The sequence below is a fragment of the Acyrthosiphon pisum genome, chromosome X, assembly GCF_005508785.2.
Source record: "Acyrthosiphon pisum isolate AL4f chromosome X, pea_aphid_22Mar2018_4r6ur, whole genome shotgun sequence".
NCBI lineage: Eukaryota > Metazoa > Arthropoda > Insecta > Hemiptera > Aphididae > Acyrthosiphon > Acyrthosiphon pisum.
This window is the reverse complement of record NC_042493.1, coordinates 79,528,664-79,542,645: the sequence shown is the minus strand read 5'-3', so window position 1 is coordinate 79,542,645 and position 13,982 is coordinate 79,528,664. Positions and strand designations below refer to the sequence as shown.

Here is a 13,982-nt window from a genome sequence, read left to right as displayed (position 1 = left end):
CACACACACACAACGCACACTCCGTCGCAGCGCAGCAGCGGAACACTCGTTTTCATTATCGGTTGATATTATTATTTAGATAATAATAATAATAATAATAATAATAAAATGTATATAATATTATAATTTTTTTTTTGTGTGCGCACCGCGTCGTGTTTCGTGATGCTGCCGCCGTGCGTTTTGTATACCGTACGCTGTGATTAGTGATTAGTCTTTTGTACGTATGTGTGTGTGTTACTGTGCGCGTGTTATTACTTATTTTTAATTGCCACCGCATTATTATTAATACGGTCCGGTCGACGAACAACACTACACACGATAATAACAATTATTATATAATGCCATGATACATACAATATTGTATTGTAATGTATTATAATATTATGTGCAGGTACACAATATACGTTTAAAATTTTAATAGCTTCGACGTTCATTTCGTACCATGCATTGTCGGCTATACTTGTTTTTATCTTGCAGTTGTTGCCGCCGTCGAGTTTTTTAATTTCATAGTTACGCGCGTCCTTTTAATATTCACGTGTTATGCGTTTGGTTAAAATGCTGTAGAATTATCGTTTCATCGCCTTCAAATGGAATCCATTGGCCGCTCCACTATCATGGGTAGCAACACTAATACTGCAGTGTCCACCATTGCCAATGCCACCTCGTCGGCTGTAGTTGGACTCTTACTGTCACAAGCTAGGCCTTCAGTGGCGACCATTACAAGTAATACAAAAACTATTGGGCTGTGTCATGACGGCAATCATAGGATGCCGTTGCAACACTGCGCTAACGGTAGCAACATCATACAACATCAACAATATCCTCCGATACTAGTAGCACCATCAACGCCGACATTGGTGCCGCCATCATTGATTCATTCTACTCAGACTGGTTCGATGTTATCTGCACCACCTCAGTTAATGCTATCAACAGCAACGGTAACAACATCAGGAGTAATACCACAATTTCAACAGCACAATGGACCTCATCAATTGGTTTCTGGTGCTACTGCACCAGTGTCCGTATCGTCTATAGTCATGCCCAATTCTAACCTTACCACTGTTGGTATGGCTTTGAGTCCCTTTGGTATATTACCACACGAACGTGTGGTACCACATCATACTCATCATCGTCACCAACACAGAAAATTACCGGGTCCGCCGCCTGCTAAACCCATTATGGACACTAGTAACACTAGTGCCGCACAAATATTAACCGCACCAGTTATCAATTCACAACGTTTTTACATTGAGCCTACTCATCTCAGCAACAAAATTAAACAATATGATATTCAGCCACAGCCACAGCATAGAATTAAAATTGTCAATAGCATCTCAGATAAAAGTCTGCCAGTGGTATCCAGTGCGTATGTTCCCCAACCATATGAACAACGTTACCAACCAAGAACTGCACCTCAACAAGTAGGTTATTTGTCTGTTATTACTCGTACAGCAGTACCAACATCAAATGGTGTAATGAATGACATAGCACCTAACAATAATTATTACCAAGCACAGCCTATACCATTACAATCAAAGACTTCTGATAATCATGATAGACAATATTACCATTTCGATAGTACAGTCTCGGCTAGTCAAACACCTCAACAGCAATTAGACAATATTTTACTGATGGGAACTCCAGTTCAACGCGGTGACCCTATGCATATTGTTAAAAATTTACAATCTATGCAGACTGATATTGATTGTTATGGTGTTAAAAAAATGATTGACCAACAACCTAGGTTATTGGCTACTGATAACGGTAAGACAATAACACCGACAAATTTGTTAGGTAATGGTAGTAAATGTATAATAGAGCATCAGCACCAGCATCTCCAGCAGTTACCTAAATCTTCTGTGATTGATCCATCATCGTCTTACAATGGTCAATATTTCAGTAGACGTCAGCCACCACCTGCACATCTACATCAGCATCATAATCAGCCACATTTACAGCAACATGTTGTCACTGGTAATACCAAAATATTACCTACACCTACATCTTTAACTGTTGTTTCTGCTAATGGAAATACATATTTGGATGTACAGCAGCATCAACGCCATCATCGTTGGAATTTGGACCATCAAAAACCACCCATTGTATCAACTTCATCATGTTTTACGGGAAACATTTCCTCTGGGGTATTTCATCAGCCACCGCTGCATCAACACCACCATCAACAGTATAATAATACAGTTCAAACATTTAATGTTCAACCACCACCATCCAGCGTTCATCTTCAACATCAACATATCACACAGCCAGCACATCACAATAATTTTACTGTGTCATCAGTAAATCCAACATATTATAGCCCCACAACTACTATGGTTTCACCTATTGTGACTTCTGTCACCACTACCAGCCCATCATTATCATTGTACAATCGAACACAAAGTAATAATCAAAGACAACATACTAACATTTTTCAAGACTTCACCAATAATTTGCAAGGTGGGAGTTATGATGTTAACGATGATAACAGAACATCATCTTTACCAAATATTGTGGTTTCAATTGAAGAAGAATTGAGTCACCTTTATGATGAACCCATTACTACTACAACTACTACTGACACAACTACTACTACTAGGGCTAAACCATTAAATATCACTACTCAAAAACCTTCTTTTATTGATAGTTATATCAAATTTATAAATGGTGGTACAAGCAGTGCCACTGATAAACCAGAAGATGAATGTAATGATAAATCAAAAAAATTATTAACACCACTAGCAACGTCATCACCAAAACCTATATCTAAGCCTTATGTGCCTTTACCAAAACCAAAGATTTTACCAACAGCTGAACAAATATCATCTCGTAATGGTTCTGGTGAAGATATTAAAAAGATAAATAATGTTACAACAACAACAGATGATGATCCACGATATTTTCCATTACCCAAAACCTCATCATCAATAGCCGGTATAAGTGATGACAGAAGTGATGGCAGTAATGGTGAAAACAGTTGGTTGTCAGGAGATGACGAACACGATCAATGGTGGATATCTTCTTCAAAAGCACCTAGCAGTACAGCAGCAACATCAGTGATAAAAAATAAAGTAGATGTCATAAGGAAAACAAAAAAAAATAATAGCACCATGAAAAAAAAGCGAACAAATTCTGTCATACCAACCAAAAAACAAAGTATGTACAATTGAGTTATTACTATTTTAATTTTCTAATTATTTTTTAAATTTTAGAAACACATCATGTGCAACAGCCTACAAGACAGTTGTCTCATCGGTTGGCTAAAGAAAAAACTCAACAATTGCTTAGCCGTTTAAATGGTGAATTGGATCTAGATGATAATGATGTATTATCAGATACTGATTCCGATGTTGATCCAGCTTGGATACCAAAAAATGATGATAATGATGCATCTAAAAGTTCCAACTCAATCAATAGTCGTCATAAAAAGTACTCAAAAGAGCGACGTTCAAATATTGGTCGTCCACCATCAACCTCATCTAAAATCAATAATAATAATAATGATAATGATAATCCAGATGATTCAACATTATTTAAGGTATAATATATATTAAGTGCAATTTTAATGGTTAATTTATTTTGTAATTAATTTTGGGTAGTCTGGTACATTTGTCGCATTAAAACGTCAATTTTTGGATAATGGACATGGGAATCCACAACATTTATGGAGAGTTGACGGAAAATCATTGCTACAAAAATTTACACGGTGTAATCAAGATAATATGTATAAGAGTGTGTCAACTGTAAGTAGGATAGTAAAAACAAAAGTAGATCATATTTATATTTAATATATTTGATTTATTTTTAGTACACTGGTTGGAGTCCATCACATTATAATATGTACCGTCAAGTTGATGTCAAAATTATTACAACAGATAATGCTGATAATGTCATTCCAAATAAGTCGTCAGCTATTGAAGTTTTGGTACAATTATTATCAAATAATGACAACAAACCAAATCAAAATAATGATATAGTCAAGACCGTTAGTTCAGCCTATAACCACATATCAAAACTAAAAGTTGATGCCATAAATTCTAGTTTGTCTACAAACTCTTCGGCTTTTGTCGATGAGCAGAGTGTGATGCTACGTGCCAATTTTGATGTGTATATCCAATCATTAGCATCACAAGCGTTGGACTCAAATTTTCTAGAAGAGATTTATCGCGAAAACGGTAATATCTTAATGTACTTCATAAATAATACCTAATTTAAATATTTTTTTTTTGTTTTTTTAGATGAATACTTTTTAAGCAATCTTCGTGCAATCGAAACAGTTACACAAACTTGGAAACAAAATATAGATTCTACAGTTTCAAAAGATTTAGCAACAGATTTGTCCAAAGTAGAAAATATATGCTCAATTATTGCAAAGTACCCAAACATGGATATTTGTTCAATAGATAAAAAATCAAAGAACAATATTAATTTGCGTTGCTTAGTATGTGGCTATCAGGAATTTACGGAAAAACAACAAAATATGGAGTTTGTCGAAATATCTCTATCAGGCATGGAGTACAATTCTCAGACATTAAAAAATATTGATTCTAATATAACATTTTCTAAGGTTGATAATATAATAATATTTATATAGTCACTTCATTACATTGTATTAAACTAATTTTTAATTTTAAATCATTTAGATTGTGCCAGTGAAGCGATTTCTATGTTGTTCTAGCACTCATTGCGCAGACAAAATAACTATCTTGCATAGTCTTGAACACCTTAAATATTACATTTACCAAGAATGCTGCAAACGTGTCGCTGCTGAAAATAAAAATAGCTGTAATGGTTCAACTTATGACACAACCGCTGTTCTAAATCGATTATTAGCTGATGATGAATGGATCGAGAAAGTAAGATTATTATACTATATACAGTAGAAACTTGATTAAGCGTCACTATCGGGACCGGACAATGACGGTTAACAGAAAATCAGCCATACATTTATATATTTTACAATATGTGTATCATGCAAAAATAATATAAACAATATTATACGTATTATAATACATACAAAATAATCCGTCATCTTCTTTTGTTTCTTCGAGAATTGAGCTTTTTGAGTGGCAATGTTAAGTATTCTACTGAGAAGTAAGACCTGCCGTTTTATTGGACGATGACGGATAACAGAGAGTGACGGTTAATTGATTTTCTACTGTAAAATATTATACTCAGTCTCAAAAGAGCATAATCAGTCGCCTAACCAATTTTCATCAGTGCTGAGCATCTCCCACCAATGACCTAATATTTGCATGATCGCGTGGTTTTCAACGTCCCAATCGCATCAATCACGATACACAAAAAGTGATTTTTCTCTTTTGAGACAGTATTGTCATGACAATTTGAATAATTTATTAATTCGAATAATTTAAATATTTATAGTTGTTTCATTTGGTATGTAATACATGGGCACAAGCTAAAGTTTTTGTTTCCAAAGGCCAATCAAATTGCAGAGCAGTTTCATCTTAGTAATTGCATTGGTGTAATGTATATTCTAGGTATACGATATTAAAAAAAAAAACCATAATGGTTAACTATTGAAAGAACCATTGTCATATCATAGTACCAACAGCCTTTGTTAAATGTTTAGTGCCTTTATCCATTTTATTATTGCCATTGTTAAATTTTGTATTATATCCAAATTATTTCTAAAAGGTTACCTTTGTACTTTTGACAGTTAAATATTTTATTTTTTTACAACATTATACAATTTGTATTTGTTATTTGTTTCCATAAATAAATCATGTGTTGTCATGATTTTAATAAATATATATACATATATAATATATTTAAATGTGTGTGTAAATATATTTATATATATATATATATTCTAATATTATATTATGTTACCATAAAAGACTGTTTACTTGTCATGACCGTTAGCACAATTTCAATGAAATAACTGGGGGTGCTGAAACCCCTTAATTTTTCAGTTAGTCTACAAACGTTATTAATTATAAAGGTGTTAATTTAAAAACTGAGGGTAATTAAAGCACTCCCAAATTGCACCTAAGGTCATAACCTTGATTTAATAAATATAATTTGGTATTAAATAATTGCTCTTTGTGTTAGTTAAAGAATATTAAGTCAAATTGATAGTGAATTTGTATCTCCAAACAATTTCACTTTTATATTACATTTTCATACATTCATTAATGTATAAAAAATTTTATATTTTTGTCATATAAATAGTGTTATGTTTATATAAATATATGTTGGAGGACTGTCCCACATTATATTTATATTTAATTTATAAAACTCAATTAAATTATTTTTCTGACTATACCCTATTAAGTTAAGAGACATACTCCATGACATAATTGAATGGCAGTTAAAGATAAAGTAGACTCTGTAAGTATGACAGACTGGCGTTGCTTGACCATAGGTCAAATTGACCAACAAAAATTGATTATCAGTTTACCATCGAGTATATTTCTTAACTTGATAAGAGTATAGTTGCCACATTATTGTAGTTTAATATGTATAAATAATAAGTGTTATGCAGGCCAATTACAATGATGGGAGAGGATTGGTTAAACCATTCACATGGTCCTGAGGCCTAGCTTTTAAATAAGATGATCTTACTTATTAAAATAAAAAGTGTAATCTGTATTTTTAAGGTACAGGGGTCAATAAGTTTTTGGACGAGCCCCAGTACTATGTATTGTACATCCATCATTAATCTGGCATAATCTTTTAAAATAACCTATTTATTGACAAAAATTAAACTGTTGTATTGATGTTGCTTTAACTATCACAAAAATTAGATATAGTTGTAATGCTAAATTTAAGCATAAAAATATGTATTTTAGTTTTTATTCACAAAATAAGTAAATTACAATTTGAATAGGTTAAACAAGTGAATAGACTTTAATGCTGACAATTGACAAACACATAATGTTATGTATATATAATATATATTTATAAAAAATATTAATTTAAATATATAAGTAATAAAAAAACTCAATTGTATTTTTTCATTAACCCCAAGGTCAACATTTGTTTGGTTAAGAATTGTTATTCAAAAATCCTCTTAAGATAACGCATGTGTTGTCTCCATCATATTGTACAAACTAATTTACAATTTATAATGCAGTTAAATAACTTGCTCGTAAATTAAAATATAAGAAAAACCTAAGAGGTTCACTATATAAGTTTTGATATTAAATATTATATCAATTCACTCTAATGTTAAACATACCAGAATTTACAATTTGCTATGTTATGTGTTTATAAGACGGAAGCAACACACGCAAAGGATAGAGAGCACTGTCTATTTCAAAAATATAATATAATATGCAAACATACTATAAATTTTTTAAATATTGTTTTTATATAGTATAAAGCATAATAAACATATGTTCATTATCTACTTATAACTATATACGTTTAATTTTATGAGTTATGTTGTTAGTTTATTACCACAAGGCTCATAACTTGTAGGATATTTTCCAATATTATAGTCTCAATTTAATGCAGACTAAATCAGAAATCCATTCCACGCAATGACTAAAGTTAAAATTCATATTTTGTAAATTTTAGAAAAAAAACTACATAAGCCTTCATTTTTGTGCAAAATGTAGAATTTTTTTATGCATACTCCATGTTTTCTAAGTAAAATATTTTTTAATAATTTTAGCTTTTTGGCTATTTTAGATACCTATTTAGTATTTTGTTGTGCATATTCTGTTTACTGTATCTCTTATATCTTCAGAGTTTTATTTACTGCTTTAAAAAGACATCTTTAAATACATAGTTGCTTTTAGTTATTGTTCAAATACAAAGGTGGGCATTAACTAGTTAAAAAGTTAATTTTTTAACTAGTTAGTTTATTTTTTAATCTACTTATGATTTTAACTAGTTTAATTTACAGTTGAAATAACTTAGCTTTTCTCAGTTGATTTTTAAAAAATCCATCAAGTTACTAACATTTTGAAATTTTTTGTTTGTACGTAAATATTACTATATCAGTATAAAATAAAAATAATCCAATACATAAACACCAACATTTCTGTTCTATTTCTTGATAACATAATTTTCTGTATAATAAATATTAATATATTTTATTAAGTTGTAAATTATATATTATACAAGTTGCAATTATAAATGTTTTTAATAAAATTAATGATTTTAAATTACAAATTGACAATTGTTATGTTTTAATGTTATATAACTTATAATATTTATGAAGGTCATGTACTCATCTTCATGTATTATGATATTCAATTGTTATACGATATAAAAAATATATATTTGTTAAAATATTAATTTGAGATGAGTATAGTTTAATTATTAAATATATAATAAAGTAAAAGTAAAATGGTATACAGTGTACATTATGATAAAAGTTCAATACAATTATTTTTTTAAATTTATAAATTAGAAACTAGAAAGACACATTCACTCTTTATGTAATTTACATACTAATTAAAAAAAAAATAGATTAACTTTTTTTAAACTGAGTTAAGTTAATATTTTTTTCTATATTAACTTTTAACTTATCGAGTTAAATTTATAATTTGTTAACTGTTAACTTTTAACTTATCGATCTTGTGTCCTCTTAACTTCTTAACTTGAGTTAATTACTTTCATTAACTTGCCCACCTTTGTCCAAATATGTGAAAGTATAATGCCCTGTTACATAAAAAATATATTAATTTGTATAATGTACCAATCATGGACCTCTAAATTATGTTTAAGGGTTTTTATTAGTTCACTAATGATTCATTAATATATGTTTATATTTTGTCCATACAACCTGGAATTATTATTTTTCTTCTATGTTAATATATTAATTTAATATTTAAACTTATAATATTGGCTTACTTATTAAAATACAAATATTTTCAATGTCTTTAATCATAATACTGAACAGCATATTTTTGTTAAAGTACAGTTAAAGTATGTTATTAGCTCAAGTTTGATATGTATATGATATAAATATGTAGGAAATTTATAAAAGATATTCAAGTGATTGTTATGGCACAACATTTACATTTATGGATTTTATAATAAAATATTAATACAAACTGTATACTAAAAATAGAGAAGTTGGTAAAATTACCTAATTGAGATGAATATTATTTATAAAAAAATTAATACAATTAATAATTATTTAATTGAAAAAATATAGACTGAATTTTCTTTCAATTATTCCCTATTCATTTGTCATTTTGGTGGATGTATTGTCTTATTTAAAAATGTAAATAATAAATGATATCTAATGGCCAACCAATAATAGATTATGCAAGTATTTAATTTTTGAGAATTATAGATTGAAAATATTGGCTTTCGCTATCTAACCTAACAGTTTAAGTTTTAGAATCATTGATATTTAAAAAAAATTCTCTTCAACTTTTAAAATAAATTTGTAAAACTCAAAGTTTGTATGAATTGATCCACCCATATAGGTATTTCATATTTATCAATAAATAATTCAGCTTCTGGGATATTTTCAAATTACTGTATATAATGTATGTACTTATAAAAGTTAATAAGTAAGTGCTTATTCCATTTAGTGTGTTTTGATATTTTTCTGAGATAGATTTCCATTTGCTTAAAATATGAATTGACAATAAAAAACATTTTTTTTTTTTAAATATTGGATCACAAGTCATTAGTTATGATATAAGTGTCATAATGTATCAAAATTATTATTTAAAATAGAAAATTACAATATGTATCTATCGAAGTGTAAACTCTTGTACTCTCATTATAATATATCATAAATAATAAAATATACTTAATAGGTATGTATTTTAAAATACATTCTACAGACTACAGTACAACATGCATGCTTGCTTCTGAATAGATGGATTTTTGTAAATTTATTTAGTGCCAATTTGTTTTATTACAGCATCTAGGAATCTATTAAAATCGTTGGAACACTTATATCATTCAACTGAAATCAAAATTGAATCTGATAAAGTTATCCATGTTGTATCCAATTCCATTTTTTGATTTTGACTTAACAATGTTCATTTTGTTGAATATTATTTCAACAACTATGTTTTACAAAAGCAAGGTTAGATATATTAAAAACAAATTAGCCTTTTCTATAAATGAATCCCAATTCACAATTTATTGTTATGAGTAGCATCTTTAAATTCTTTGACCTCGTAATCGCTGAAGCTCTAAGTAATTTTAGTGGGTACATAGTACTTCATTGTTGAATCCTAGTTCCTACCATACTGGAATTGTTAGTTAATGGTTTACAAATAACCTCTTATATTCTATATGTTTGAATTAGATTTCATTAAACAAGACTATAGCATAACATACATAAAATATTACATCCCACATGTTATTCTAACTCTAAAATAGTTGTTACTATGGTGTTTTTAAGGTGCTTAATTAGGTATCTATATGGTTATGAGTAATGACCAATCTTAGAAATCTGATTCATCGACAAGAATACTAAATTTAATATTTTGGATAATGTCTTTAAAATTAGTTTTGAATATTATTTGATATTTATTTTTTTACTGCCAAAGTGTCAACTATTAAAACATGCTTGGAACTTGCCAAACAATATAACATCCGAACGTACCCAATTTTTTTTTCTGAAACTTTAGAATTAATTTTCCCTTAACCATGAACAAAGACTGCAACTAATTTGAAAAACGTATAGGTATGTGAGATTAGAATACAAAAAATCATGAGGTTGCATGAATAAGGAGCCACCCATTAGTAGCACTTAGCTTAGAAGTTTAAAATTGTTAAATAATTTTTCAATTAATAAAATATACAACAAAAATATGGTTTTTAACACTTTTAAAAAATTATTTTAACGTTTCAAATGACAGTAGATATTTTTTTTTTTTGAGAATTTTGATGTATTTAAATCAAAATTCGAATCAACAGTTTTTAAGTTAGGTATATAACTTTATGTACTAATAGAATTATATATTTATGGCATATTTATATTGAATATATGCAGGTGTAAATGTGTAATAAAAATTATAGTCTTATAGGTATATTCTTTTTTATGTTTATCCAAATGTTCTTTGATCTCTGATTAGACTGATTTGATAGGTAAAATTGTAAAAATATAAAATACCTTTTATTCTATGTGCTTATGCCAGGACCTTGCAACCGAATTAACCGGATCCCATAACACCACTAAAAAACTAACTCTTGAAGGCCAAAACCCACATAACCCGAATGATTCTGTTTTCAAAATACCCGAATTAAATATTCTGGTTAACCCGAAACCTGAATAATTTTGTTTTTTATAATATTTATGTGATGTATCATATATTCATATTCACTGTATTTCTTGTGGTGAGTTTGATTCTGTAGTTGGTTGTTTAATAATAATGACAAATTAACAGGAATAATTTTACAATCAATCTTAAGCAAATTCAATAATTATTTTCTTGAAAATAAAATCCAATAAAATCAATAATTGATTCTGATTAAACCAAATATCCTGATAATACTAAATTATTTCCTATAGGTACTTTATATAATATAGATTTGTAGATAACTTTATTAGTTTATAAAATAAATCCAAATATAGCCAGTAACAATATAAAAAAGGTGGGCAAGTGGATGTCGCTCTGCTGTATAGTAGGTTACAAGTGGGTCACTGTATAATGGATGGTATTAAATTTGAATTCAATGATATAATATCATTGTATAAGAAAAACGATTCTGAGCGGAGATGGTATGTCAGTCAAGGTATAAGACATAATATTATATTATAGTCTATAGTATTTAAAACAAATTGACCTATAATAGGTACCTATAATAAATTCCAAATTAATCATATCATAATATCTATTATGTACTTATAACGCGTTATACATCAACAACAAACCGTGATACTATCATAGATATATAATAGTATACTTTAGAAGTTTCAAGTACCCACGAATAATATTATACAATCACAACAAAATAACTAAAATAGTTATTCTAGGTTTTTAATATGTAATTTCGTCCAAATTTGTACTTAAAATGACTATAAAAATAAACTGTGTGAAAGTATTTTTTAGATTTTTTGGTAACAGAATAAATTACTTACGTGGAATCTTGTTTTAAATTTTCAATCCTTAGATATAAAAGTTGAACATTTCATAGATATTTAAATACAAAATAATTATTCAATTTTAAATTTGATAAATTTTGTCAAGATTTTAACTTCAAATGCTTATAAAAAAAAATTGTGCCTATGTATTTTTAATATTTTTCAAGTGATATTGTAACAATATATCAGGAGCTTTGTATTACATTTTTACACTTTTTGGCCCAACAGATAAAATTTTATTGATATTTATAAAAAAAAAACTAAAAAAATTTAAAACTTACAATGTCTGTACACAGCTCAAAAAGAGTCAAATTATTTTCAAAATGTTATCGTAAATAGAAAATGCTAATATAAACATTTAGTGAAATTTTCTAATATCTACAGTCATTCGTTTTTTAATTACAATAAAATAAGAATTTTGTCACATGAGAAATCGAGCGAATATCAAATGTTGTAAAAAGATGAATTTCAAACGCTCACAAAAATTTAATTTGAGTTTCTTATAGACATTTTTTTTTTGGTAAAGATAGATTATCCTATAAGGAATCTTGTATTAAATTTTAAAATCTTAGTTCTAAAAAGAAAAATTTTTACGAATTATTAACTCTGAATAAATTGCTAATTTTCGTGATTTTTACTATTTTGTCAATTTTTGAACTTTAAATGCTAATAAAAAAAAACTGTGACTAAGGATTTTCAATATTTTTCAAATGTCATTGTAACAATATAGTAGGAGGCTTGTATTAAATTTTCAAGTATTTTTACTCAACAAATAAAGTTTTATTGACATTCATAGAAAAAAAAACTAATTAAATTGGAAACTGAAATTGTCCGTAAACAGCTCAATACAAATCAAAATATTTTGAAAATTGTATCATGTATAGAAAATAGAAATATAAACAACCAGTGAAAATTTCATGTATCTACGGTCGTTTTTTTAAAAGTTACACCAAAAACCAAATTCAATTTTGTGAAAAATCGATTTTGCGTAAAAATTCCCGTTTTTCCTTAATTTTTTGTTTGGTTTTTCTTGGTGCTTTCGAAAACTATTAGAATTTTTTTACTTATGAGTTGTGACCCCCAAAGTACCAACTACATTAATTTTCCTATCAGAAAAGATACTGTTGAAGAAAATTCAAGCATTTTTTCTGTCCTAAAAGGCATTGTTGTTAACGTTCCTTTTATATAGGAATCCGTTAAATTCCTAGTTCCTTTAGTATAAATATGAATTTGTTCAATTCCTCCTTCATTTAATTTTTAAAGGAACTCGTTCAATTTCTAATTCCTATGAAAAGGGAATGTATTTTTTAGGTTTTATTGATTGCAATTTTTCCATCAATAGCTATTATTATAGAAAAAAAAAAATAAAAACAAATTTTAAATGTAAAATGTAAATTAAAATAGACAACATTTTGAAAATTATACCATGCATTGAAAATGATAATATAAACATTTGGAGAACATTTCAAGTACCTACCTATCCATACAATACCTACCCATACAGTTATTCGTTTTTGAATTATACCTACAACAAAATAAAAAAATTAATTTTTTCAAAAACAAGTTTTGCGTAATAATTCCAATTTTTCCTATTACATTTTCTTTTGTTTTTCCCTGTAATTTAATGAGCGTTGGAAATTTTTAATTTTTACCTATCAATAATCGTATGCCAACTATTTTTCTATTAGAAAATATATTGAAATTGAAAATCAAATCATTTTTTCCACTTTAAATTATGTATATTTACAAAAATCACATATATCTATATCATTGTAAAATCAATAATCGCTCCAATCAGAATCTAAAATAGGTATAATAGTATATAATTACATAATACTATAACGTGAGTATAGAATAGTATAATACTATAAAATGTATACTCATAACTAGAGAGCACGTTATTATACAGTTAAAATATATTAAAAATATAAAATATTAAAAACGTCAAAAT

At 27.9% G+C, this 13,982-nt stretch overlaps 1 protein-coding gene across 1 annotated transcript; it reads left to right on the top strand.

Annotated features, from left to right (window-relative positions):
- The first annotated feature begins 55 nt into the window (after positions 1-55).
- Positions 56-6,103, top strand: LOC100571531. Its single transcript, XM_003248556.4, has 7 exons — positions 56-3,153; positions 3,210-3,535; positions 3,597-3,740; positions 3,806-4,172; positions 4,236-4,564; positions 4,641-4,853; positions 5,383-6,103. The coding sequence occupies exons 1-7, from the start codon at positions 588-590 to the stop codon at positions 5,467-5,469; spliced, it is 4,032 nt and encodes a 1,343-aa protein (XP_003248604.1). The 5' UTR covers positions 56-587; the 3' UTR covers positions 5,470-6,103.
- The last annotated feature ends 7,879 nt before the right edge of the window (positions 6,104-13,982 follow it).

Bases quoted from the DNA above. Each gene is read 5' to 3' on its own strand.
- LOC100571531 (XM_003248556.4), top strand. From the start codon at position 588: ATGGAATCCATTGGCCGCTCCACTATCATGGGTAGCAACACTAATACT. The intron at 3,536-3,596 runs GTATAATATATA...AATTTTGGGTAG, and splicing joins ATGATTCAACATTATTTAAG to TCTGGTACATTTGTCGCATT. The intron at 3,741-3,805 runs GTAAGTAGGATA...ATTTATTTTTAG, and splicing joins TGTATAAGAGTGTGTCAACT to TACACTGGTTGGAGTCCATC.